We start from the raw sequence: 22,789 nt of genomic DNA on the forward strand, positions 1-22,789 counted from the left end.
GCCTTGCTGACATTCAGCGGCGACACCATCTGCCGGTCAGGCGTCTTATTTGCGATTGCCCGACGCGATGGAACTCAACCTTCTATATGCTTGATAGGCTGCTCCAGCAGAAACGTGCAGTTAACATCTACCTGTATGAACTCTGCGAAATAAACGGTTCTGGGGAGCTGGGGTTTTTTTCACCGCGCCAGTGGCTGCTCATGTGCGACGCATGCAGACTTCTGCGGCCATTTGAGGAGATCACCAAACTGGTCAGTCGCAGCCATGGCGCCATCAGTGACATGGTACCTTATGCCTTCTTTATGGAGCGTGCATTGCGTCGTGTCATTGATCAAGCTGTGGAGGAGCAGGAGCGGGAAGATGAGGAAGTCGCAATGCTGGATGAATTCCCAGGGGGGGCTACTCTATCTGAGACAAGTCAACAACAGGAGTCTGATGAGGAGTCAGAGGAGGATGGTGCCGGGGCAGATGAGGAGGAGCAAGAAGAGCATGCTTTAAACCTTTCTGGGATCCCTGTTGTGCGTGGATGGGGAGAGGAGAATGAAGAGGACGACATTATCCTGGATGATGAGCAGGAGCCAGGCCACCACACCGCTTCCACTTTAGTGCAAATGGGGGCCTTCATGCTCCAGTGTTTTAATAGGGACCCCCGTATAAAAAGCATAAGGGTCAAGGACCAGTACTGGGTGGCAACGTACTTAGACCCCCGGTACAAACACAAAATGGTGGAAATGTTACCGCCGTCGCAGAGGGCTGTCAGAATGCAGCACTTCCAGGCCTTGCTTCGAGAAATGCTGCATTCTACTTTTGCGTGAGCTGGCAGAGGAGCAATTCCCACTCCCAGAGAAGGATTTGCAGGTACCAATCCAACAGCGCCTGCAAGAAGAGGCCGGTTTGAAGATGTGTTGGTGACTTCGGATATGAGGTCATTCTTTCAGCCGACCCATCAACAGGTGTCATCCGGATCCAGCATCAGGGAACGCCTAGACCATTAGGTTTCCGACTACATTGGGTTAACGGCCGATGTGGACGCTCTGAGGAGTGATGAACCCCTGGACTACTGGAGTGATGAACTGCTCTGAGGAGTGATGGACTACTGGGTGGGCAGGCTTGACCTCTGGCTAGAGCTTGCCCAATTTGCAATCGAACTGTTGGCTTGCCCCTCATCCAGTGTCCTGTCCGAAAGGACGTTCAGCGCAGCAGGGGGGATCGTGACCGATAAGCGTACTCGCCTAGCTCACGACAGTGTTAACTACCTCACATTTCTAAAAATGAATGAGGCATGGATCTCAGAGGAATTCAACACATGTGACCAGTAGACCATGTATATGTCTATAAACTATTTTTTTAATCAAGCACACAGACCTTCTTTCTTCATTTGGCTCACTTCCTTGTCCCAAAAAAGCACACTGTACTATATGCCCCTACCCTCCTCTTTGAAGAGGTTGAGCAGTGTCATATTTCTACTGGGGCTGCTTATGAGGGGATCACACCATCCCTGTGCTGTGCTGACTTCCTCCTGGGGGTTCTTATTATGAGGGGATCACACCATGCCTGTGCTGTGCTGAGTTTCTCCTGGGCCTGCTTATTATGAGGGGATCACACCATCCCTGTGCTGTGCTGACTTCCTCCTGGGGGTTCTTATTATGAGGGGATCACACCATCCCTGTGCTGTGCTGACACTGCTGAGTTTCTCCTGGGCCTGCTTATTATGAGGGGATCACACCATCCCTGTCCTGTGCTGAGTTTCTCCTGGGCCTGCTTATTATGAGGGGATCACACCATCCCTGTGCTGTGCTGACTTCCTCCTGGGGGTTCTTATTGTGAGGGGATCACACCATCCCTGTGCTGTGCTGACTTCCTCCTGGGGCTGCTTACGGTGCTGCTGTCAGTGCTGTATATCACATTGCTGATGTCAGTGCTCTCTGTCACGGTGCTGCTGTCAGTGCTGTATATCACGGTGCTGATGTCAGTGCTGTATGTCACGCTGCTGATGTCAGTGCTCTCTATCATGGTGCTGCTGTCAGTGCTGTATGTCATGCTTCTGATGTCAGTGCTCTCTATCACGGTGCTGCTGTCAGTGCTCTCTATCACGGTGCTGATGTCAGTGCTGTATGTCACGCTTCTGATGTCAGTGCCCTTTATCGCGGTGCTGTTGTCAGATGACTCTATCACGGTGCAGGTGTCATTGCTGTATGTCACGCTTCTGATGTCAGTTCTCGCTATCACGGTGCTGCTGTCAGTGCTGTATATCACGGTGCTGATGTGAGTGATTTATGTCACGCTGCTGATGTCAGTGCTCTCTATCACGGTGTTGCTGTCAATGCTGTATGTCACGGTGCTGGTGTTAATGCTTTATGTCACGCTGCTGATGTCAGTGCCCTCTATCACGGTGCTGTTGTCAGATGCCTCTATCACGGTGCTGTTGTCAGATGCCTCTATCACGGTGCTGCTGTCAGATGCCTCTATCACGGTGCAGGTGTCATTGCTGTATGTCACGCTGCTGGTGATCATCTCCTGCACCCTCTTCTTTGCCTACCCTGGTCCCTGACCTTCCCTCTCCTCCATTGCCTTCATGCGCTCCACAGTCCTGAATTGTCAGAACATTTTCCCATATAAAAAAAGAATGCTTGTAGTTATCGATCCCAAATTCACCTCATACATGTGTTATGTCATTGGCCATGTGGTGGGACTATGTTTGCCCAGCTAATAATTATCTTGTGGCTGCAAATTTGACCTAAAGGTTTGCGAAGTTCGCCTCCCATTGAAGTCAATGGGGCCCGCCGCGAACGTTCGGTTTCGCGAACGGTCGGCCTCGTTCGCGGTCCGCGTTCGCGAAACGTCCCATCGGAAGTTCGTCCATCACTATTCATCAGTATCTACTGTTGGTTTTACCACTCTCCCATACATCTGCACTTGGTGAAGCACCCAGGCAGGAGTTGCTGTATGCATAGTTTCTCCATTCTCAGCCACTGAGGCTTGTTACTCCTTCACAGTTGCTGGTGAAATTTTTCACTAATCTTTTTGTATAGTTACCCAGTCATGGTGGTCAACCTAGTTATTGATGTTGCTACTGTATATTTCTGTGGATATTCAATGCCTTTGAGATGTTCTTGTGTGCATCTCCTGACTTGTGCTTTTACATTGACTTTTCTCAGAGTTGTTTGGAGTGTTTTTTGTCCTCATGATGTAGTTTATGCCAAAATACAAAATTAAATCGTAATGTATAGCCACCAACACCTCATTCAAAGCAAGCATATTTATTGATGCAAGTGGAGTACAGATATACAGCATCTGTATATCTGTACTCCACCTACATCAATAAATACACTTACTTTGGATGACGTGTTGTCGACTATACGTTCCAATTTTATGCTGTATTTGGGTGTTTGGAAGACACCATTAGCCAGAGCATTCTTTTTTAGGGAATTCAGATAATTGTTGTTTGTTTCTTCTAAATGTCAAATTACTGACTCACCAGAATTTGGACCATTATGTTGCTCTGAACTTGAGAAAAAGCTTTTTGTGCTTGAAATGTTCATTGAGTAAAAGAGCTGCTAATTTTTTTTTTTTTTGCTGTTGGCTTTTAAATTGTTTTTAAATAAAGAGTTGAATTCACATTTAAAGTGGTTGTAAAGGCTCAAGTTTTTTTTTTTTTTTTTTTTTTTGGTTTTATATTGAGTTTTATCATTGTAATTTATTGAAATCATATCATAGAAATCCATTCTCATTTTGCCATGAAAGAGTTTATTTCTGTTAATACATTTTAAAAAACAAAAACAAAAAAAGTTGATGTAAAAAATGAGTCAATATGCATAAAACCTGAAAACTTCCAAAGGGGTGAATATTTGTTATAGACCCTCTATATACAGGCAGGAAAACTTAACTCATATACTACCATATACTTTCATATATTTCAGAGTAGCTTTAGCAAATATACTTTAATTTTATAGTTTAAAAAAAGATGATACCTTCCCCACACTATGCAATGTGATACAATACAACCTTTCAGTGCATTGATGCATGCAAAATGTGCTGTCAAAGTGTGGGCACAGTTGGAAAATTTAAGACGGTGGAGTGCACTGGATTGTTATTCTGCATGTTTGTATGTCATTAAAAGTGATGCAAGAATCTACACATGGATCTACAGGAATAGAAACCACCTGTGTCCTTCCATTAACGTACAATACTGTTTTCACTATACAGGCAGAATGACAGAAATATTTCAAGTTCTCCCCTTGGCTGTGTCATATGATATGACATGATAGAACCGAGGAACAGCCTAGTACTTCCCTTGGCTCTGCAATCACATTGCTTTGCCACAGTTATTAGGTTTGAAAGGCCGCATGGCGGAAGTGGGAACTAACAGCATGGTGGGAATGGAAGCAATCTAATCATCACCTGCCTACAATTGATGGGTAGATCATGGTTAAAATGAAATCCATTGTAATGAAATATTCAATGAAGGGGGTTCTCAATTTATTAGTTTTTTTTTTTTTTTTCGTTTTTTTACATTACATTTATTTATATTACATACAATACATTTCAGCAACATAGTTTTGTCAACCAGGGAAATATAATACATAAAGTGTGTATTGCATTATACAAGTGGCTGCTATCAGATATGTCACACCATATTGTCTTTTAGGCCATATAATGATGTTAACCGTCCATATATCAGCAGGGTCAACAGCAAATCAAGCACAGTCCTGTGCTTAATCAACTAGAGTGGAGAGCAGAGGAGACATTAGGGGTCTAATAATACTCTTTATGGAGACATAAGGTGCCTGAGTACAGTTGCCCAATGCTATCGCATAGAAGACTTGTTAGTCACCTTTTGATAGAAATAAAGCTAAAGCCTAAATGCGACCAAAATCAAAAGGAATTGTCCCAGGCTTCCTCCAAGGGGCAAAATAAATTTAGTTTATTTAAGGGCCTTAATAGGTGTATTTATGTATTTTATGTATTTGTATGTATTTTACCAAAAATACTGCATTATGCTACCAGTAGTAATGTCGAAGCACCAACCACTACCCCCTCTTCTTCCCCTTTTGGAGGTTGAGTCATCTCAGTTAACAGATGAGAATATTGTAAACATATTAGGGGATCTATGGGTAGAAGGCAACATTGCCAGTAAAGCATTTGAATTGTTTTATGATCCTGACCCATGGGCTTAAAGCCAATGCCATAATTTTTCCTGCACAGTCTAAGAGTCCCTAGTTTGAGGCCTTCTACCAAGTGGTTTATAGGGACCTTTAATAATTTAGAGACTAATAAAAAAAATATTATTGACAAACAAGCCAATAAGGGAGGCAGACTTGTCATTCAAGACAGGGCTGTCTACCTGAAGGAGGCTTACGCCTCTTTTCTGACACTAACAATTATTCTAAATTACAATGTGACCCTTACCCATTTATCAGCAGGCTTTCAAACAGCTAGTTGAGGAGGCTTTTAATGATGGTAAGGGTAGAGTGCCAGACAAGAGGGAGAAGTAGATTCTGCTGCCTGCCCCCCCCGAGAGAAGCACCACAGACTTTTACCATCTCCCCAAAGAGCACAAGTCACTTTAGCAACCTCCCAGAAGTTCCATTGAGGCTGGCACCAACAGCTTTGTAAGTGGTTTCTCCCAATATATTGATCACTTTTTTAATCCATAGTTTGTCACTTACTATTTTATTAGAGACTCTGGACATGTGATCAATATCTTAAAACAGTATTCCTCGGACGATTTTTTTTGGGCTTCTTTTACCACCGCCTCTCTGTATACATATATTCCGCATAAAGTTGGACTGACAGCTCTCCAGTATTTCTTATCAAAGGACACCTCAAAATGAACTCTAGATAGGCCTAGTTTTTGGTAGACAGTACAAAATTCTGTCCTGAGCACAATTATTTTGTGTTTCTGAAACTGTTTTATTTACAATAACGACTATGTTTCACTTACTCACTAATAACCATTTAAAATTAATTTCCACCATCGCCTCCTCATAAAATATACATATATGACATCCTTCTATTTTTATTTGTTTAGAGTTCATTTGACATTTTTCCCCCAAAATTAAAAAAAAAAAAAAAAATTGTATAATTTTTCTAATGTAAACAATTTTTTTATGTAATTAGCTTAATCTAGTCACATACCTGTACCCTCTTAATAGAGTAAATAATTATTAGGCAAAGTAATTGGGTTTTGTATTGGTTTTATGTTTATGTGTTCTGCTGTATGGATATAACATGTGGTGTGCCAATTTAATTATATAGGGGACTTTCAGCCCGACAATTATAATTGGAATATGATGTTAGAAATAGTGGAATCTATTCAGTCACCGGACTGGAAATACATATGTGGGATGATTGTGGGAGTCCTCGTGGGCTTACCTCTGCACTATTACTCCTTCAGTCTATCCTGAATCCTGCTATCAGGCTCTCCCACCTTACCAACCACTTTGTGTTTGCCACTCCTCTCTACAAATCCCTCCACTGGGTTCCAATTGCTCAATGAATACAATTCACAGAATAATAACAACCAACAAACACCTGTGCACCACAAATCATAAGATTACATTTTATCCTAAAACTACTATAGTTTCCTTTCAAATTAAGGCATTTTGCAGACTTCCTATCCTCAGTGCAATTGTGTACTTTCCTTGCATTCTAGTCCTGCAAATTTCCAAAATTGTAAAGCAACAAAAATGTGTTGGTGCTCCAATAATGAAGGGAAAAAGATATAGAGTACTATCAATTATAAATGTAAAATTTAAATAATAAAAATTTTAAGTTTATTTATTTTGCTTTTTTTTTTAATACTACAGTATCTTCAAAATTGTTTTTATGCTTCCTTGTCTTTAATGCTGCATACACACGATCAGACATTCCGACAACAAAATCCCATGTTTTTTTTCTGACGGATGTTGGCTAAAACTTGTCTTGCATACACATGATCACACAAAGTTGGTCAGAAATTTCAAACGCCAAGAACGCGGTGACGTACAACATGTACAACGAGCTGAGAAAAATGAAGTTCAATAGCCAGTGCTGCTCTTCTGCTTGATTCTGAGCAATTTACGCAAACAAATTTTGTTGTCGGAAAATTTTAGAACCAGATCTCAAATTTTGTGCGACGGAAATTCCAATGGAAAAAGTCAGATGGAGCCTACACACAGTCGGAATTTCCGACAACAAGCTCCGATCGCACATTTGCTGTTGGAAAGTCCGCGGCATAAGAGTTTACTTGCCCTTCGCCAATCTCATCAGGGCTCTCTTGACTTCTTTATTACGTATTGTTGTGAATTCATGAAGAAATACATTTAATATTCGCTGGCCGAGATGAGGGATTTCAGTAATTTATTGAACTGTGACCTCTTGGAGACCTTTAAAGCAAAGTACAAGATCTCGCAGGTTTTTTTTTCCAAATGTTGAAAGGATTAGTTCTTGTTAAACGTTTAAAAAAGAAACTCGCTGAAACAATGGTATCTTCTGTCACCAAATAAAAAGCTGTTTACTTATTTTGTTGGTTAGAGTGAGAAGGCCAAACTTGCATAAGTATTTATCACATGGAAATAACCCTTAACTAGAGAACCCCATTGTACGTAAGTAAAAGACTATTTGGACAATATACAACCGTGCAAATAGCTGACGCCTCATCCAAAAACATATTGAAGGACACAGCTAACCCATTTAATCATTTATTGGAAGCTCAGAGTTCATCCCAAAACATGCTGTAAGATTCATCTACCAGTATCATCTATATTTTTCTAAGCCATTCAATTTATACATAGGTCACAACTGAGATTATAAATTTAGTATCTAATGATCTAAAGAACTTTGTCATAAAGAAATTATATATGAAAGTGTGATTATAAGTAGAAGTGTTTTAGCAACAAATTAGTATTATGAAAAACATATAATCATGATTATAATTGTATAAGAATTTAACCTATGTTTAGATAAACAAATATTGATTGGATACCCAAATTATACATGGATCCATATAGATAATAATTGTATGTGATATTGTTTGTGATATATCTAACCTGTGTCCTTTCTAAACGGACTAAAGATTAACAGATATACATTGATATACATATATATCAACAATTTATGCAAGTGATTATTGAACTTTATGTTAAAGAGTATTTTACATTATGCCCTAAGTCTTGAACACTCAAATATATTCGTTAGAACATATAAATAACGAACACATATTACAGAATTAGAAAAATATTCACTTAAAGAAATAAAACACCCAACATAGGTGAGACACCTGGTGGTGGAAGGTGCTATTACCTTAAAATCACGAGACTCCCGGGAAAGCTAACCATTAAGTCTGTCGGCCAATGAGGGGGGAACACATACCCTCTGGGCAGAACTTAGTATAATTTTATAATCCTTTTGTTGAAGAGGATATTTAAGAAACTAGAAAGATGGGAGATGAGAGAGAGAGAAAAGAAGGGAAGCTCGGAGGAGAGCTGGGGGGAGAGAGTCAGGGGGAAACTTAGGGACCCCCCCTGAGAAGGGACACTGGAAGACATGCCTGAATACACATTTTACATTCATGAAGATCCCTGCTCCTTGGAATGTTGAAGCCACAGCAGCCATCTTAAAATTCCTGGTAACTAATACTCCACACTAATAGCCATATTGGAAATGGGTAAATATATGTTTATCATCTATTTTATGTTCTCTTAAATATTGATGTTTTTGAATATTCTATTATTGAAATACTTCTCCCGAATCAATAACCGCCTTTTAGATTTTTCTCTAAATTAAATTTTTCATACATTTCTTTTTGCATAGATGCCAATTTTATTGACAAACAAATGTCTAATTTATTTCACATTGTTAACCACTTACTTACCTGCAGTATAGTAACGGTTGGATGTGTGAAATACAGACCTTCTGTTTAATTGTCAATTATCAAAAGGTTATTGATTCTACCGAGAAATGATAATGGTGATAATTGTGTCCAAGGTACTACTACGCCCAGTTTGAGGGTGTTCACAGAAATGTCAAAATGATCAAGTAATGTAATCTGTATTTTAATATTTCATGTAAATATTTGTTTTCTGTCAACCAATAAATGTAGCTATTTTGTATGATCACTCGTCTCCGTGAATAAGTTTCACATATATAGACTGTGTCATATAGACTGATTCTGTATCTTAAAAATATCTTCGTTAAAAATTACTTAGGAAATATTGTGCGGGAAAATGTCCTTAAAAGCACAACATATATAAATGGAGGCACTGCTGAGATAACGTCGATATTTTGTACAGGATCAATCATAGTTACGGTAGTGACAGAAATAATATTTCGCATGAAATTATTAATTATTAACTTTTAAAAAAAAAAATGTTGCCAAGAAAAATGTCTGGTCAAAGTGAATTTTATTTTGATGGGGATTATCAAGAGTCAGCCCTTAGTGGTAATATGAGTACTCAGACAAAATGGATACAAGAACAGGAAATGTTGGATATAATGTCAAAAAGTAACATGATAAATCATGCCGAAAAAAGTTTGTCTAATGAGAATGGTCTAGAAGCACTCATTGAAGACCTTATAAACCACACCCGTCAATCAATAAAAGACGTGTGGAACGTGGAAGGTCAAAGCGTTGAACTCACAGACAGCTCATCTGAGACAAAGGAAATAGAAAGGCCTGATCACATGCATTTTGAACCAAGCACTAACCTGATGTATCTTTATAGTGAGTTTAAACGTCAATATACCCAACTAGAGAGTGATATCTTAGAATCCCAGTCCCAGTTAATAGGAGGGGAATGTGAGCTCACAAAAAAGCTAAAGGAGATTAAAGACAAGGCAGATTATTTTGATGAGGCTATAGCGAAAATGGTGAAATATGAAACAGAACAGTTACAAAATGATGTAATAATGCTGGACGAATTTCACCAATTAAATAAAAAGTATAAACAATCAAAAGAGAAGGAGAGGTTCTTAATTAAAGCAGAACAGATGCACAATAATACAATAATAATGCTGTACAAATGTTATCAATTAAATAAAGAAATAATAAACAATACAAGAGAGGAGAAGGAAGATTTTCTGCAGGAAAACGAGTCTCCTGAAGAAAGTTGCCGAGTAATATGCAGTGGAAATTTAAAAGAAGAAACAAATCAGCTTAGGTCAGGACAGGAATCCCTAATTAAGCAACCAGAAGAATTAAAAGAACAAGGGGAGTTTATGCTTCAGGATAATGCTCAGATGCTTAAACCTGAAAGTATAGAGTCTGACAATACTCCAAAATCTGACTCTCAACCTAAAATTTGGGAGTTACATAATGAAAAAGAATTAGAAAAAGAAACTATATTCTACCCCAAGCCATCTGTAGAGCAAAGGGGGGTAAAAATTGAACCGCCACATGAAGGTATGCCTAATCAGTTTTCTTTGGGATCAGAGAAAAATACAGGCACCCCTAAACAGGACGCCTCAGAAATAATAAAATTTTTAAAAGATGCTGTCCCGGTGTTTAAGGAAGAGGGATCCATGCACATTATTGACCACATTGAAAAATATGAAAATGCTTTAGCAGTTTTAGGCCTAAATGATGACCAATCTAAGATTCATTTCTTACCGTGGGTATTTGAACCCAAACTCCGTTCATTCTGCGAAGATGTAATAAGTCTGTGGGGTACTGCCTGGCAAGCAATTAAAAACATCTGTCATCTAGGATTTGTCCCACATAAAAATGTTAACGCAGCTAGAGTGGATATACACAATATCACATGTACCAGTGATCAAAGCCCCACCGAAGTTATGGCTGTGCTCAAGGGTGCTGTCCACTTAGCAGAAAAGGAGCCAAGTTATAATGAACTTGGGTTTGAACCCATGTTCTTCGAGGCCCCGCCTACCCACATAAAAGTGAATTTGGCGGAAGACTACAAAGGGGGGTGTTCACTGGAGTCTTTGGTAAAAGAGAGTAACAATTTGTACTCTATCCAACAAACTGGTGAAAACAATGGAAGGCCTGAAAGCCCTATAATGAAATTTGTGGATGAATTTTATGTATCTCTTCAATCATTACAGTCCAAAACCAAGAAAAAGAGATACGCTGATATAGTCAGAGGAAAGATGCTACCGAGTTTCCCCAGCGGGAAACCAATGTCCCCACCCATCAGAAGGGGGGAGCAGAGACCACCCTTTAGAGGGGGAGTTAAAAGACCACCTCAGGAGTCTCATCCAAAGGATCCAGACCCAAGGTTTAGGAGAAACTATAGGGTATATCTCCAACGGGTCAGATTTAAAACTAAGGGTAGACACCCTCACCTTTACCGGTGTAATGGACTTCGGGGGCCTACACGGGTAAATAGGAAGAAATTACAGGGTAAGACACCCCAAAATCCCCAGAACAATAGGGAACAACTAAGGCCCAGACAACTATCCCAGAATCAAGACAATGTTTCTGATGTGGATATGTCTGATAAAATTGAGCCAGTAGTCCCCAGAAAGTATAGAAACTGGGTCCCACGAACAAATTCTGATCAGCCTGTAAGCAATACGGAAACCAAAATAGACAAAATTATGGATATGTTACACGGTTTCATTGCTATACGGAACGTGAATAACACTTCTTCCAGGGACAAATCCTGTGGCCAGCCCAAGGGCCACAGAGCCTTTTAAGCGCCTATGTTAAAATAAATCAGAGGAATGCACTGAATAAAGATATAGGAAGCAGAGGTTCTAACACCATGTTTTTCCCCAGGTTACAGTAATGAGGATCCTGAAATCCCTACCGAGGGATTGTGGTTGTTAGATATTAACTATTCTCCTATTTTTCAGTGGTCACTCCATTCCTCTGACATAAACAGGTCGCTCCAAACAGCCCAATTTCAAGAAGTCCCGAAGACGGTAATTCCAGAGGAAGACCGAATCCTAAAGACATAAATATCAGGAGGCCTAAATGGTTTGATATTTTGGTAAAAGATGAGGAGTCACCCGTATAAGGTAGTTTGATTGCCTCAAATGAGTTGTATTGACACCCCAAAGGGGGAAGATTTTATCTGTTTTATTCCTCCCAAGTAGAAGGTTGACTATGATGTCAAATATTTTGATACTGACAGTAAGTGTCACATGTCAAACTGAAATGTTTTTAATTGTTATTATTCCAGAACCGCTACAATTAAGCTAAAAAAAAAATGGTTCTGAAGAACATAAGTCAGTCAGAATTGTCTGGTATCCACAGATATTAATAAATGGCCTCATGATAATGAGCCCTGGAGCTTGGTCTCCCATAGCCAATGTGTCATACATTGTCTTGATTTCCAGAGTGTTTAGTTAAAGGACTGATAACATAATGGGAAAGAGGAGGGCTCTGAGGAAGCCCAGGATACCAACTTGACACTGAGATCTCAAACACAGATCATGTAAAAAAAAAAAACGTATATATCTTTTCTCATGGAATCCATTTTCATTTACAGGACTAAGATGTACATGAGCCGGTCAACAGAACCGAGAGTCCAACATGTGTGAACATCCAGAGAAGGAACCGTATGGGGGATCCAGGGATACCACTGATGGCCAGTCTACATGGACGGAACCCACCAGGACGGCCAGGACTAAAGGTGCCCGGAATGGTCCATTTCCTGCCAATCAACAGATGACGGTCCTGAGATGCACACATCGATCACAAACCCATTTTGTTTTTCAAAGAGTTACACTCATCTGCAAGTGTCTATACCTCTTAATTATATATATCCATAATCCGGATCCATCGTCACAACTCAACTTACAAGGCCCGAGCAAAGCCATATTTCTTCAAACTGTTGCATTGGTGAAGTCTTTCAAACGACTTCCGGCATTTGAACACTTCACAAGGGGGGCTTTGTTGTGAATTCATGAAGAAATACATTTAATATTCGCTGGCCGAGATGAGGGATTTCAGTAATTTATTGAACTGTGACCTCTTGGAGACCTTTAAAGCAAAGTACAAGATCTCGCAGGTTTTTTTTTTCCAAATGTTGAAAGGATTAGTTCTTGTTAAACTTTTACAAAACCTGTGTTTAAAAAAGAAACTCGCTGAAACAATGGTATCTTCTGTCACCAAATAAAAAGCTGTTTACTTATTTTGTTGGTTAGAGTGAGAAGGCCAAACTTGCATAAGTATTTATCACATGGAAATAACCCTTAACTAGAGAACCCCATTGTACGTAAGTAAAAGACTATTTGGACAATATACAACCGTGCAAATAGCTGACGCCTCATCCAAAAACATATTGAAGGACACAGCTAACCCATTTAATCATTTATTTGAAGCTCAGAGTTCATCCCAAAACATGCTGTAAGATTCATCTACCAGTATCATCTATATTTTTCTAAGCCATTCAATTTATACATAGGTCACAACTGAGATTATAAATTTAGTATCTAATGATCTAAAGAACTTTGTCATAAAGAAATTATATATGAAAGTGTGATTATAAGTAGAAGTGTTTTAGCAACAAATTAGTATTATGAAAAACATATAATCATGATTATAATTGTATAAGAATTTAACCTATGTTTAGATAAACAAATATTGATTGGATACCCAAATTATACATGGATCCATATAGATAATAATTGTATGTGATATTGTTTGTGATATATCTAACCTGTGTCCTTTCTAAACGGACTAAAGATTAACAGATATACATTGATATACATATATATCAACAATTTATGCAAGTGATTATTGAACTTTATGTTAAAGAGTATTTTACATTATGCCCTAAGTCTTGAACACTCGAATATATTCGTTAGAACATATAAATAACGAACACATATTACAGAATTAGAAAAATATTCACTTAAAGAAATAAAACACCCAACATAGGTGAGACACCTGGTGGTGGTAGGTGCTATTACCTTAAAATCACGAGACTCCCGGGAAAGCTAACCATTAAGTCTGTCGGCCAATGAGGGGGGAACACATACCCTCTGGGCAGAACTTAGTATAATTTTATAATCCTTTTGTTGAAGAGGATATTTAAGAAACTAGAAAGATGGGAGATGAGAGAGAGAGAAAAGAAGGGAAGCTCGGAGGAGAGCTGGGGGGAGAGAGTCAGGGGGAAACTTAGGGACCCCCCCCCCCTGAGAAGGGACACTGGAAGACATGCCTGAATACACATTTTACATTCATGAAGATCCCTGCTCCTTGGAATGTTGAAGCCACAGCAGCCATCTTAAAATTCCTGGTAACTAATACTCCACACTAATAGCCATATTGGAAATGGGTAAATATATGTTTATCATCTATTTTATGTTCTCTTAAATATTGATGTTTTTGAATATTCTATTATTGAAATACTTCTCCCGAATCAATAACCGCCTTTTAGATTTTTCTCTAAATTAAATTTTTCATACATTTCTTTTTGCATAGATGCCAATTTTATTGACAAACAAATGTCTAATTTATTTCACATTGTTAACCACTTACTTACCTGCAGTATAGTAACGGTTGGATGTGTGAAATACAGACCTTCTGTTTAATTGTCAATTATCAAAAGGTTATTGATTCTACCGAGAAATGATAATGGTGATAATTGTGTCCAAGGTACTACTACGCCCAGTTTGAGGGTGTTCACAGAAATGTCAAAATGATCAAGTAATGTAATCTGTATTTTAATATTTCATGTAAATATTTGTTTTCTGTCAACCAATAAATGTAGCTATTTTGTATGATCACTCGTCTCCGTGAATAAGTTTCACATATATAGACTGTGTCATATAGACTGATTCTGTATCTTAAAAATATCTTCGTTAAAAATTACTTAGGAAATATTGTGCGGGAAAATGTCCTTAAAAGCACAACAGTATAGTATAAATCAGAGGGTTTAACATGGGTGTCACTGCTGTGTATATCACAGTGCAACTTTGTTCCAGGAGCTCTGAGTACCGAGATCTTGGAATCAGTACTACAGATGCTGAGTTTGTATAGTAGAGGAGGATTACAGTGAGGTGGGGTGAGCAGGTGGAGAAGACTTTCCTCCTTGCATCTGTTGAATTCATTTTAAAGATGATGGCAATTATTTTCACATAAGACGTCGCAATGCACAAAAATAAACAAAAGCCAAACAACAAAATCTCCAAGTACAGCAACATGAAGAACATTTCAGTTCCCGTACATGAAATCTTGAGCAGAGCTTTGACATCACAGAAAAGTTGATGAATTACTTTAGAATGGCAAAATGACATAGTTGACGCTGCCTTTGTTATTAATAAAGAATTTGAACAAGCGGAGATCCAAGTGACTGCAATGAACATCAAACAGTTTTTTCTCCCCAAAATTTGGTGATAGTGTAAAGGATTACAGATAGCAACATATCGGTCATATGCCATAATGAATAAAATAATATCTTCACTGGTGCCAAATAAAGCGTAAAAACAGAACTGAGTAAAGCATTGAGTAAATGATATTGTATTATTGTCAGTTAGTAACATGTGTAGCAGTTTAGGAATGGTGACTGTCGTAAAACAAATATCTACAATGGATAAGTTACAAAGAAACAGATACATGGGGGTGTGTAAATGGTCATCAATATATATCACTGTGATGATAGTTACATTTATTAACAGGCCAGTAAAATATATTGTAAATAAAAAAACAAAAACGTATAGTTTATCCTCTGTTTTAAAGAAAAATGGCACAATCTGAAACACTTTAGATACTGTAAAATTCTCCGTTAAAATTTTGTACGTAAAAGTAAAATATGATTACGATCAAAAATGCCACAGTTTATTTGATAGAGGTTGTCAGTGTTCTCTTTTCATGCTGACATGCTGTGGCACAGTTTAATTATACATACATATAAAATTATTATGACAATGTTTACCATTTTATATGTTGTGGAAAATGTTATCTCCATGTACAAATAAATTCGTTATGATAAAGTTTCATGTTTTATCACTGTAAATGAACATTGTACTGGTAATAAATAGCCGAAGAATTGTTATGGCACAATCTGAAACACCCTAACTGTCGTATAGTTCTTCATCAATACTACTCTTCCTTTTGCAAGAAGCAATGAAATATGATTATTACCAATGATTTATTTGGTGAACAAAACTGCAAATTCAGGTGAATAAATGTTCAGTTTTCATGCCGACATGTTGTGGAACATTTCATGAATTTGTGTAAATAAAATCATTATGCCAAAGGCTGCTTTTTCGCACTGTAAATAAACACCTTATTGGTAAAAGTTATTGAAGAATTATTATTATTTCAAGCATCAAATTATTGATTTTTCCTCTTAAAAAGGAAATTTTGAAATAAAAAGTTATTTTGAAAGTAAGGCTACTTTCACACTGGAGCGGGTGGGTGTTAGCCGCTAGCGGGGTGCTTTTAACCCCTGCTAGCGGCCGAATAAAGGGTTAAAAGTACCCGCAAAGCACCACTGCTGAAGCGCTTTGCAGGTGCTTCGCCAGCGGTGCCCATTGATTCCAACAGCAGGGGTGGTGGAGGAGCGGTGTATACACCTCTCCCGCACCATCCGAAAGATGCTGCTTGCAGGACTTTTTCTAACATCCTGCAAGTGCACCACTCCAGTGTGAAATCAATCGGGCTCTCACACTGGGGCTGCAGGGGAGGTGTTTTTCAGGTGATTTAAATGCGCTATTTTTAGCCCATAAACACCTGAAAAATGCCCCAGTGTGAAAGGGGTCTTAATGTGTAAATGTATAGCTTCATCAAAGAATGATATGCAGTATCTTGTCCAATAATTGCTGTAACATACACATATATACAATGTGTGTGTATACATGCATCATTTTTGTAGTGTTTTGATCCATTGGCTGCTCATTCATTTTAAATTTGTATGAAAGGACCCTCAGTGTAAGATCTAGGCAGAGTGTGAAGAGCTGAATTTACCTGGGTCCTCTCACTGATCCAGTGCTGTCTTGGCTGCAGCCACACTCTTCTCTCCTCCTGGTCTGACACTGGCAGTAATGGAAGCCATAGGCTTCTGCTGCTCACAGTCAAACTCCTGTGAGGAGGAGTGTGTGCGTGTCTATGGATGCACACGGCACAGCTCGAGAGTGCACCCGCATGGGTGCAACCTCAGCATAAGAAGAAGACTTAGCCAACAGCAGCAGCGGAGAACTGCCAAAGAGGAGGTAAGGGAACACTTTGGGCAATATCATTGTACAGAGCAAATACTGTAAGTATAACATCTTTTTATTTTAATAAAAAAAAATAGCCTTTAGAATCTCTTTAAGGTTGCACATTTGTAGTAAGCTTAACGTTAATTCATAGGCCTTTCCATGACTGTCCCTCTGTAAAGATTGTAACAGAACAAAGGAAGTTTTGTTAGGATTTATGGAAAGTTAGAAAAAAACTGTATCAACCATTTGCTTACTGGATACTTAAACCCCACCCTGCCCAGACTAATTTTAAGCTTTCAGCGCTGTCACACTTTGGATGACAATTGCTCGGTCATACAACACTGTACCCAAACAATATTTTTTTCACACAAATAGAGCTTTCTTTCAGTGGTATTTAATCACATTTGGCTTTTTATTTTTTGCTAAACAAACAAACAAAAAAACAGACATTTTTGAACCCCCCCATGTTTCATAGTTTGTTATAAAATTTTGCAAACGGGTAATTTTTCTCCTTCATTGATATTCGCTGATGAGGCTGCACTGATAGGCACAGATAAGGCGACACTGATAGGCACAGATAAGACGGCACTGATAGGTACTGATAAGATGGCACTGATGGGCCCTGATGAGTGGTACTGATGAGGGGCATTAATGGGCAATGATAGGTGTCACTGATGGGCACTGGTAGGTGGTATTGATAAGCAGCACTCGTAATGATGCATGGATTCATTTATAGGTGGCACTGTGGGCACTGATAGGTGGCACTGTGGGCACTGATGGGTGCTTCTGTGGGAACTGGTAGGTGGTGCTGGTGGGCACTGGTAGGCGCTGGTATTTACCTTCACGATTGGGACCTATGTCCCTCTCGCTGCCGCTGATGATCGGCTTTTTTTTCCTCCTCACGCTATGAGCGTGAGGAGGAAAAATAGCCGATTACGGCTTTATTTACATCACATGATCAGCTGTCATTGGCTGACATCTGATCACGTGGTAAGGGGTGGTGCACAGGCTGCTCGAGCAAGGGAGGATGTCCAGGGATTCCCTCCCAGCAATTGGACGTGAAGTGGTTAAAAAAAAAGATTGTTTTACAAGTATAAATATAGGCCATTTTAAAAGCAATATTACCTGTACTTTAAAGCCCCCACAAATAAAAGTCAGCAGCTGCAGTATTTATAGCTGCTGACTTTTAATTTATTATTAGAACACTTACCTGCCCAGGGATCCTGTGATGTCAGCATCCCAGTTGATTTTCGGGTGCTGCCGTAGACATTCATGGTAAGGGAAACCGTCAGTGAAGTCTTTCGGCTTCACAGCCCGATCCCAAATGTGGCACCAGAGGGGGGAAAAAGAAGCTCAGTGGAGCTTCCACTTTTGGGTGGAACTCTGCTTTAAAATGTTCTGTGTCTATGTTACTTTTATTACATAAGAAGTTAGTTTAAAAGAGAGTGTATGGTAACTGATGGTCACTTTAATATTACTGTTACTATTTAATAACTCCAACTGGATGTGACAACATTTGAACTGCTGCTTATTTTCAGATCTGCTTTTTTTATCATTCCAAGTTTATTAAAGCATATATAGAATAACAAAAACACAACATTTGCAGATGCAACTGCTTGTATTTCAGTGATAAAATATATGCTCAGGGCCATCTTTAATATTGATTGGATATGTATATCATGCCCCCTGAGGTCATATCCACAGTAATCTCTAGCAACCAATAAACAAGCAGAAATCATGTGCTGTAACCTCTAGTAACTAATCAAGCTGCTATTTACATATGAATGCCGGTAATTTAGATGTAAACACAGGGTCTATAGGCGCGTCATCTGTACACAACAATAGGGCAGAGCTGGGCAGCATTAGTAGCAGCGCTTTGCACTGAGATATTGGGACACAGTACGGGACTAAAACCTCAAGAGATGAGAGAATTTAAACCAGGATAGTTGGTAAGTATGAAGCAGCTGCTTTGGGCCCCACAACAATGACAGGGCCCAGGGCAGCTGCCCCTTTTGCCCTGCCTTAAAAATGGCCCTGTATATGCTGAAATATCACATTGCGTCTAGAGTATATATCCAAATGACAATGAAGTTAAAATCTAATCTTGAATAAGTAGAAAACGGTCTCACGAACAATAACCTCCCCCACACTGATGGTGAGGAGTTTGATTGAAATAGAGATGCCTTAAAGTTATATTTCTAACTCTGGTATGATGTGATAGTGAAATTATTATTATTACAAGCTGCCGCAGCTTCACTTGTGGATTGTTAGTTTCGTATGCAGCGTAGTCAGATCTGCTTTTTAACCACTTTCAGACCGGACCATTTTGCTGGTAAATGACCAGAGGTCTTTTTACACTTTGGCACTGCGCTGCTTTAACTGGTAATTGCGCGGTCATGCAATGTTGTACCCAAACAAAATTTGCGTCCTTTTCTTCCCACAAATAGAGCTTTCTTTTGATGGTATTTGATTGCCTCTGCGATTTTTATTTTTTGCGATATAAACGTAAAAAGACCGCAAATTTTGAAAAAAAAATGATATTTTCTACTTTTTGTTATTAGAAAAATCCAATAATCTCAATTTTAGTCATACATTTAGGCCAAAATGTATTCAGCCACATGTCTTTGGTAAAAAAAAAGTCAATAATTGTATATTTATTGGTTTGCGCAAAAGTTGTCACATCTACAAACTAAGGTACGTTTTCTGGAATTTACGCAGCTTTTAGTTTACGACTGCCTATCTCATTTCTTGAGGTGCTAAAATGACAGGGCAGTACAAAACCCCCCCAAATGACCCCATTTTGGAAAGTAGACCCCCTAAGGAAATTGATAAGAGGCATGTTGAGCCCATTGAATATTTTATTTTTTTGCCTCAAGCGATTGAATAATGACAAAAAAAAAATTTTTTTTTTTTTTTTACACAAAGTTGTCACTAAATGATATATTGCTCACACATGCTATGGGCGTATGTGAAATGACACCCCAAAATAAATTCTGCTGCTTCTCCTGAGTACGGGGATACCACATATGTGGGACTTTTTGGGAGCCTAGCCGCGTACAGGGCCCCGAAAACCAAGCACCGCCTTCAGGCTTTCTAAGGGCGTAAATTTTTGATTTCACGCCTCACTACCTATTACAGTTTTGAAGGCCATAAAATGCCAAGATGGCACAAAACCCCCACAAATGACCCCATTTTAGAAAGTAGACACCCCAAGCTATTTGCTGAGAGGCATGTTGAGTCCATGGAATATTTTATATTTTGCCACAAGTTGCGGGAAAATTACAAACTTTTTTTTTTTTTTTTTTTTTTTTCACAAAGTTGTCACTAAATGATATATTGCTCATGCATGCCATGGGCATATGTGAAATGACACCCCAAAATAAATTCTGCTGCTTCTCCTGAGTACGGGGATACCACATATGTGGGACTTTTTGGGAGCCTAGCCGCGTACGGGGCCCCGAAAACCAAGCACCGCCTTCAGGCTTTCTAAGGGCGTAATTTTTTGAGTTCACTTCTCACTACCTATTACAGTTTTGAAGGCCATAAAATGCCAAGATGGCACAAAACCCCCACAAATGACCCCATTTTAGAAAGTAGACACCCCAAGCTATTTGCTGAGAGGCATGTTGAGTCCATGGAATATTTTATATTTTGCCACAAGTTGCGGGAAAATTACAAACTTTTTTTTTTTTTCACAAAGTTGTCACTAAATGATATATTGCTCACGCATGCCATGGGCATATGTGAAATGACACCCCAAAATAAATTCTGCTGCTTCTCCTGAGTACGGGGATACCACATATGTGGGACTTTTTGGGAGCCTAGCCGCGTACGGGGCCCCAAAAACCAAGCACCGCCTTCAGGCTTTCTAAGGGCGTTACAGTTTTGAAGGCCATAAAATGCCAAGATGGCACAAACCCCCCCCCCCAAATGACCCCATTTTAGAAAGTAGACACCCCTAAATTTAGGGGTACACTAGTGAGACTAGGTAATAAATGGCGGGTGCCCTGAAACTATAAAAAAATAACTAACCAACCAGCGTCACCTGTAACAGTTATATGGTGATCACTGGTGAAAGGGTTAACTAGGGGGCAATCAGGGGGCTTTATGCGGTAGTATATGGGGGTCCCTGGCGCTATAAAAAGCTGCGGCGAACCTAAATACCTACCTGCCTAACTAGCGTCACCTGTGACACTAATACAGCGATCAGAAAAACGATCGCTTATTAGGCTGGGTTCACACTGGAGCGATGCGGGAACGCCACGAATGCGCGGCGGGTTCCCGCATCGCATGCCTCCCGGCGGCAGTTCACACTGCCCTATGCGAACTGCTGGGAGTGTCAGTGAAATGTTAATGACACCCCCAGATCAGTTCGCATATCGCAGTGCGATCTGCAAACTTGGATCGCATGGTGTGAACACCCATGCGATCCGATTCTGCTGCGGACCAAAAAAAGGGTCCCGTGCGAGTTTGCGGCGGGTGCGGCGGGTGCGACACGAATTCAGCCATACTATCTGTATAGCTGAACTCGAATCGCACAGAGATCGGATGTGATTTGCACTGCAGTGCGGTGCGAATCACATCCGTTCTCATAAACCGCTGCAATGTGAACCCAGCCTTAGTGACACTGGCGACGGGGGGTGATCACGGGGTTAAACCTTTATTGGGGGGGTTAGGGGGGTACCTTAGAACTAAAGGGGGCTAACCCTAACTGCCCTAACAGTTATTAGTCACAAATGACACCTGCCGGGTGATCAGGGGGTTAAACCTTTATTAGGTAATAAATGGCGGGTGCCCTGAAACTATAAAAAAATAACTAACCAACCAGCGTCACCTGTAACAGTTATATGGTGATCACTGGTGAAAGGGTTAACTAGGGGGCAATCAGGGGGCTTTATGCGGTAGTATATGGGGGTCCCTAGCGCTATAAAAAGCTGCGGCGAACCTAAATACCTACCTGCCTAACTAGCGTCACCTGTGACACTAATACGGCGATCAGAAAAATGATCGCTTATTAGGCTGGGTTCACACTGGAGCGATGCGGAAACGCCGCAAATCCGCGGCGGGTTCCCGCATCGCATGCCTCCCGGCGGCAGTTCACACTGCCCTATGCGAACTGCTGGGAGTGTCAGTGAAATGTTACTGACACCCCCAGATCAGTTCGCATATCGCAGTGCGATCTGCAAACTCGGATCGCATGGTGTGAACACCCATGCGATCCGATTCTGCTGCGGGCCAAAAAAAGGGTCCCGTGCGAATTTGCGGCGGGTGCGGCGGGTGTGGCGGGTGCGGCGGGTGCGGCGAATGGCTGAACTCGAATCGCACAGAGATCGGATGTGATTTGCACTGCAGTGCGGTGCGAATCACATTCGTTCTCATAAACCGCTGCAATGTGAACCCAGCCTTAGTGACACTGGCGACGGGGGGTGATCACGGGGTTAAACCTTTATTGGGGGGGTTAGGGGGGTACATTAGAACTAAAGGGGGCTAACCCTAACTGCCCTAACAGTTATTACAGTCACAAATGACACCAATGCAAAAAAAAAAAAAAAAAAAAAAAAAATGACATTGGTGTCACTGTGACTGGGGGGGCAGGGGTAATTGGGGGGGTGATCGGGGGGTAAAGGGGGGGTGTGAGTGTGCCTGGCATGTTCTACTGTGTGTGGGATGTGTTGGTGCAACTCACTGATCCGCTCTC

The 22,789-nt window shown here is 40.1% G+C and overlaps 1 protein-coding gene and 1 pseudogene across 1 annotated transcript; one reads left to right on the plus strand and one right to left on the minus strand.

Moving 5' to 3' along the window:
* LOC143956800 (uncharacterized) overlaps positions 1-22,789 on the plus strand; it is a 499,331-nt pseudogene that overhangs the window by 110,569 nt on the left and 365,973 nt on the right.
* On the minus strand, positions 14,791-15,702 carry LOC143956749 (olfactory receptor 1468-like; the record flags this gene model as incomplete). Its single annotated transcript, XM_077466936.1, has 1 exon — positions 14,791-15,702. A coding segment is annotated over one exon (912 nt), but the record flags the coding sequence as incomplete, so codon positions are not given.

Source organism: Lithobates pipiens, unplaced genomic scaffold (genome assembly GCF_037356315.1).
Source record: "Lithobates pipiens isolate NorthernLeopardFrog02 unplaced genomic scaffold, aLitPip1_a1.2 Scaffold_41, whole genome shotgun sequence".
Taxonomy (NCBI): Eukaryota; Metazoa; Chordata; class Amphibia; order Anura; family Ranidae; genus Lithobates; species Lithobates pipiens.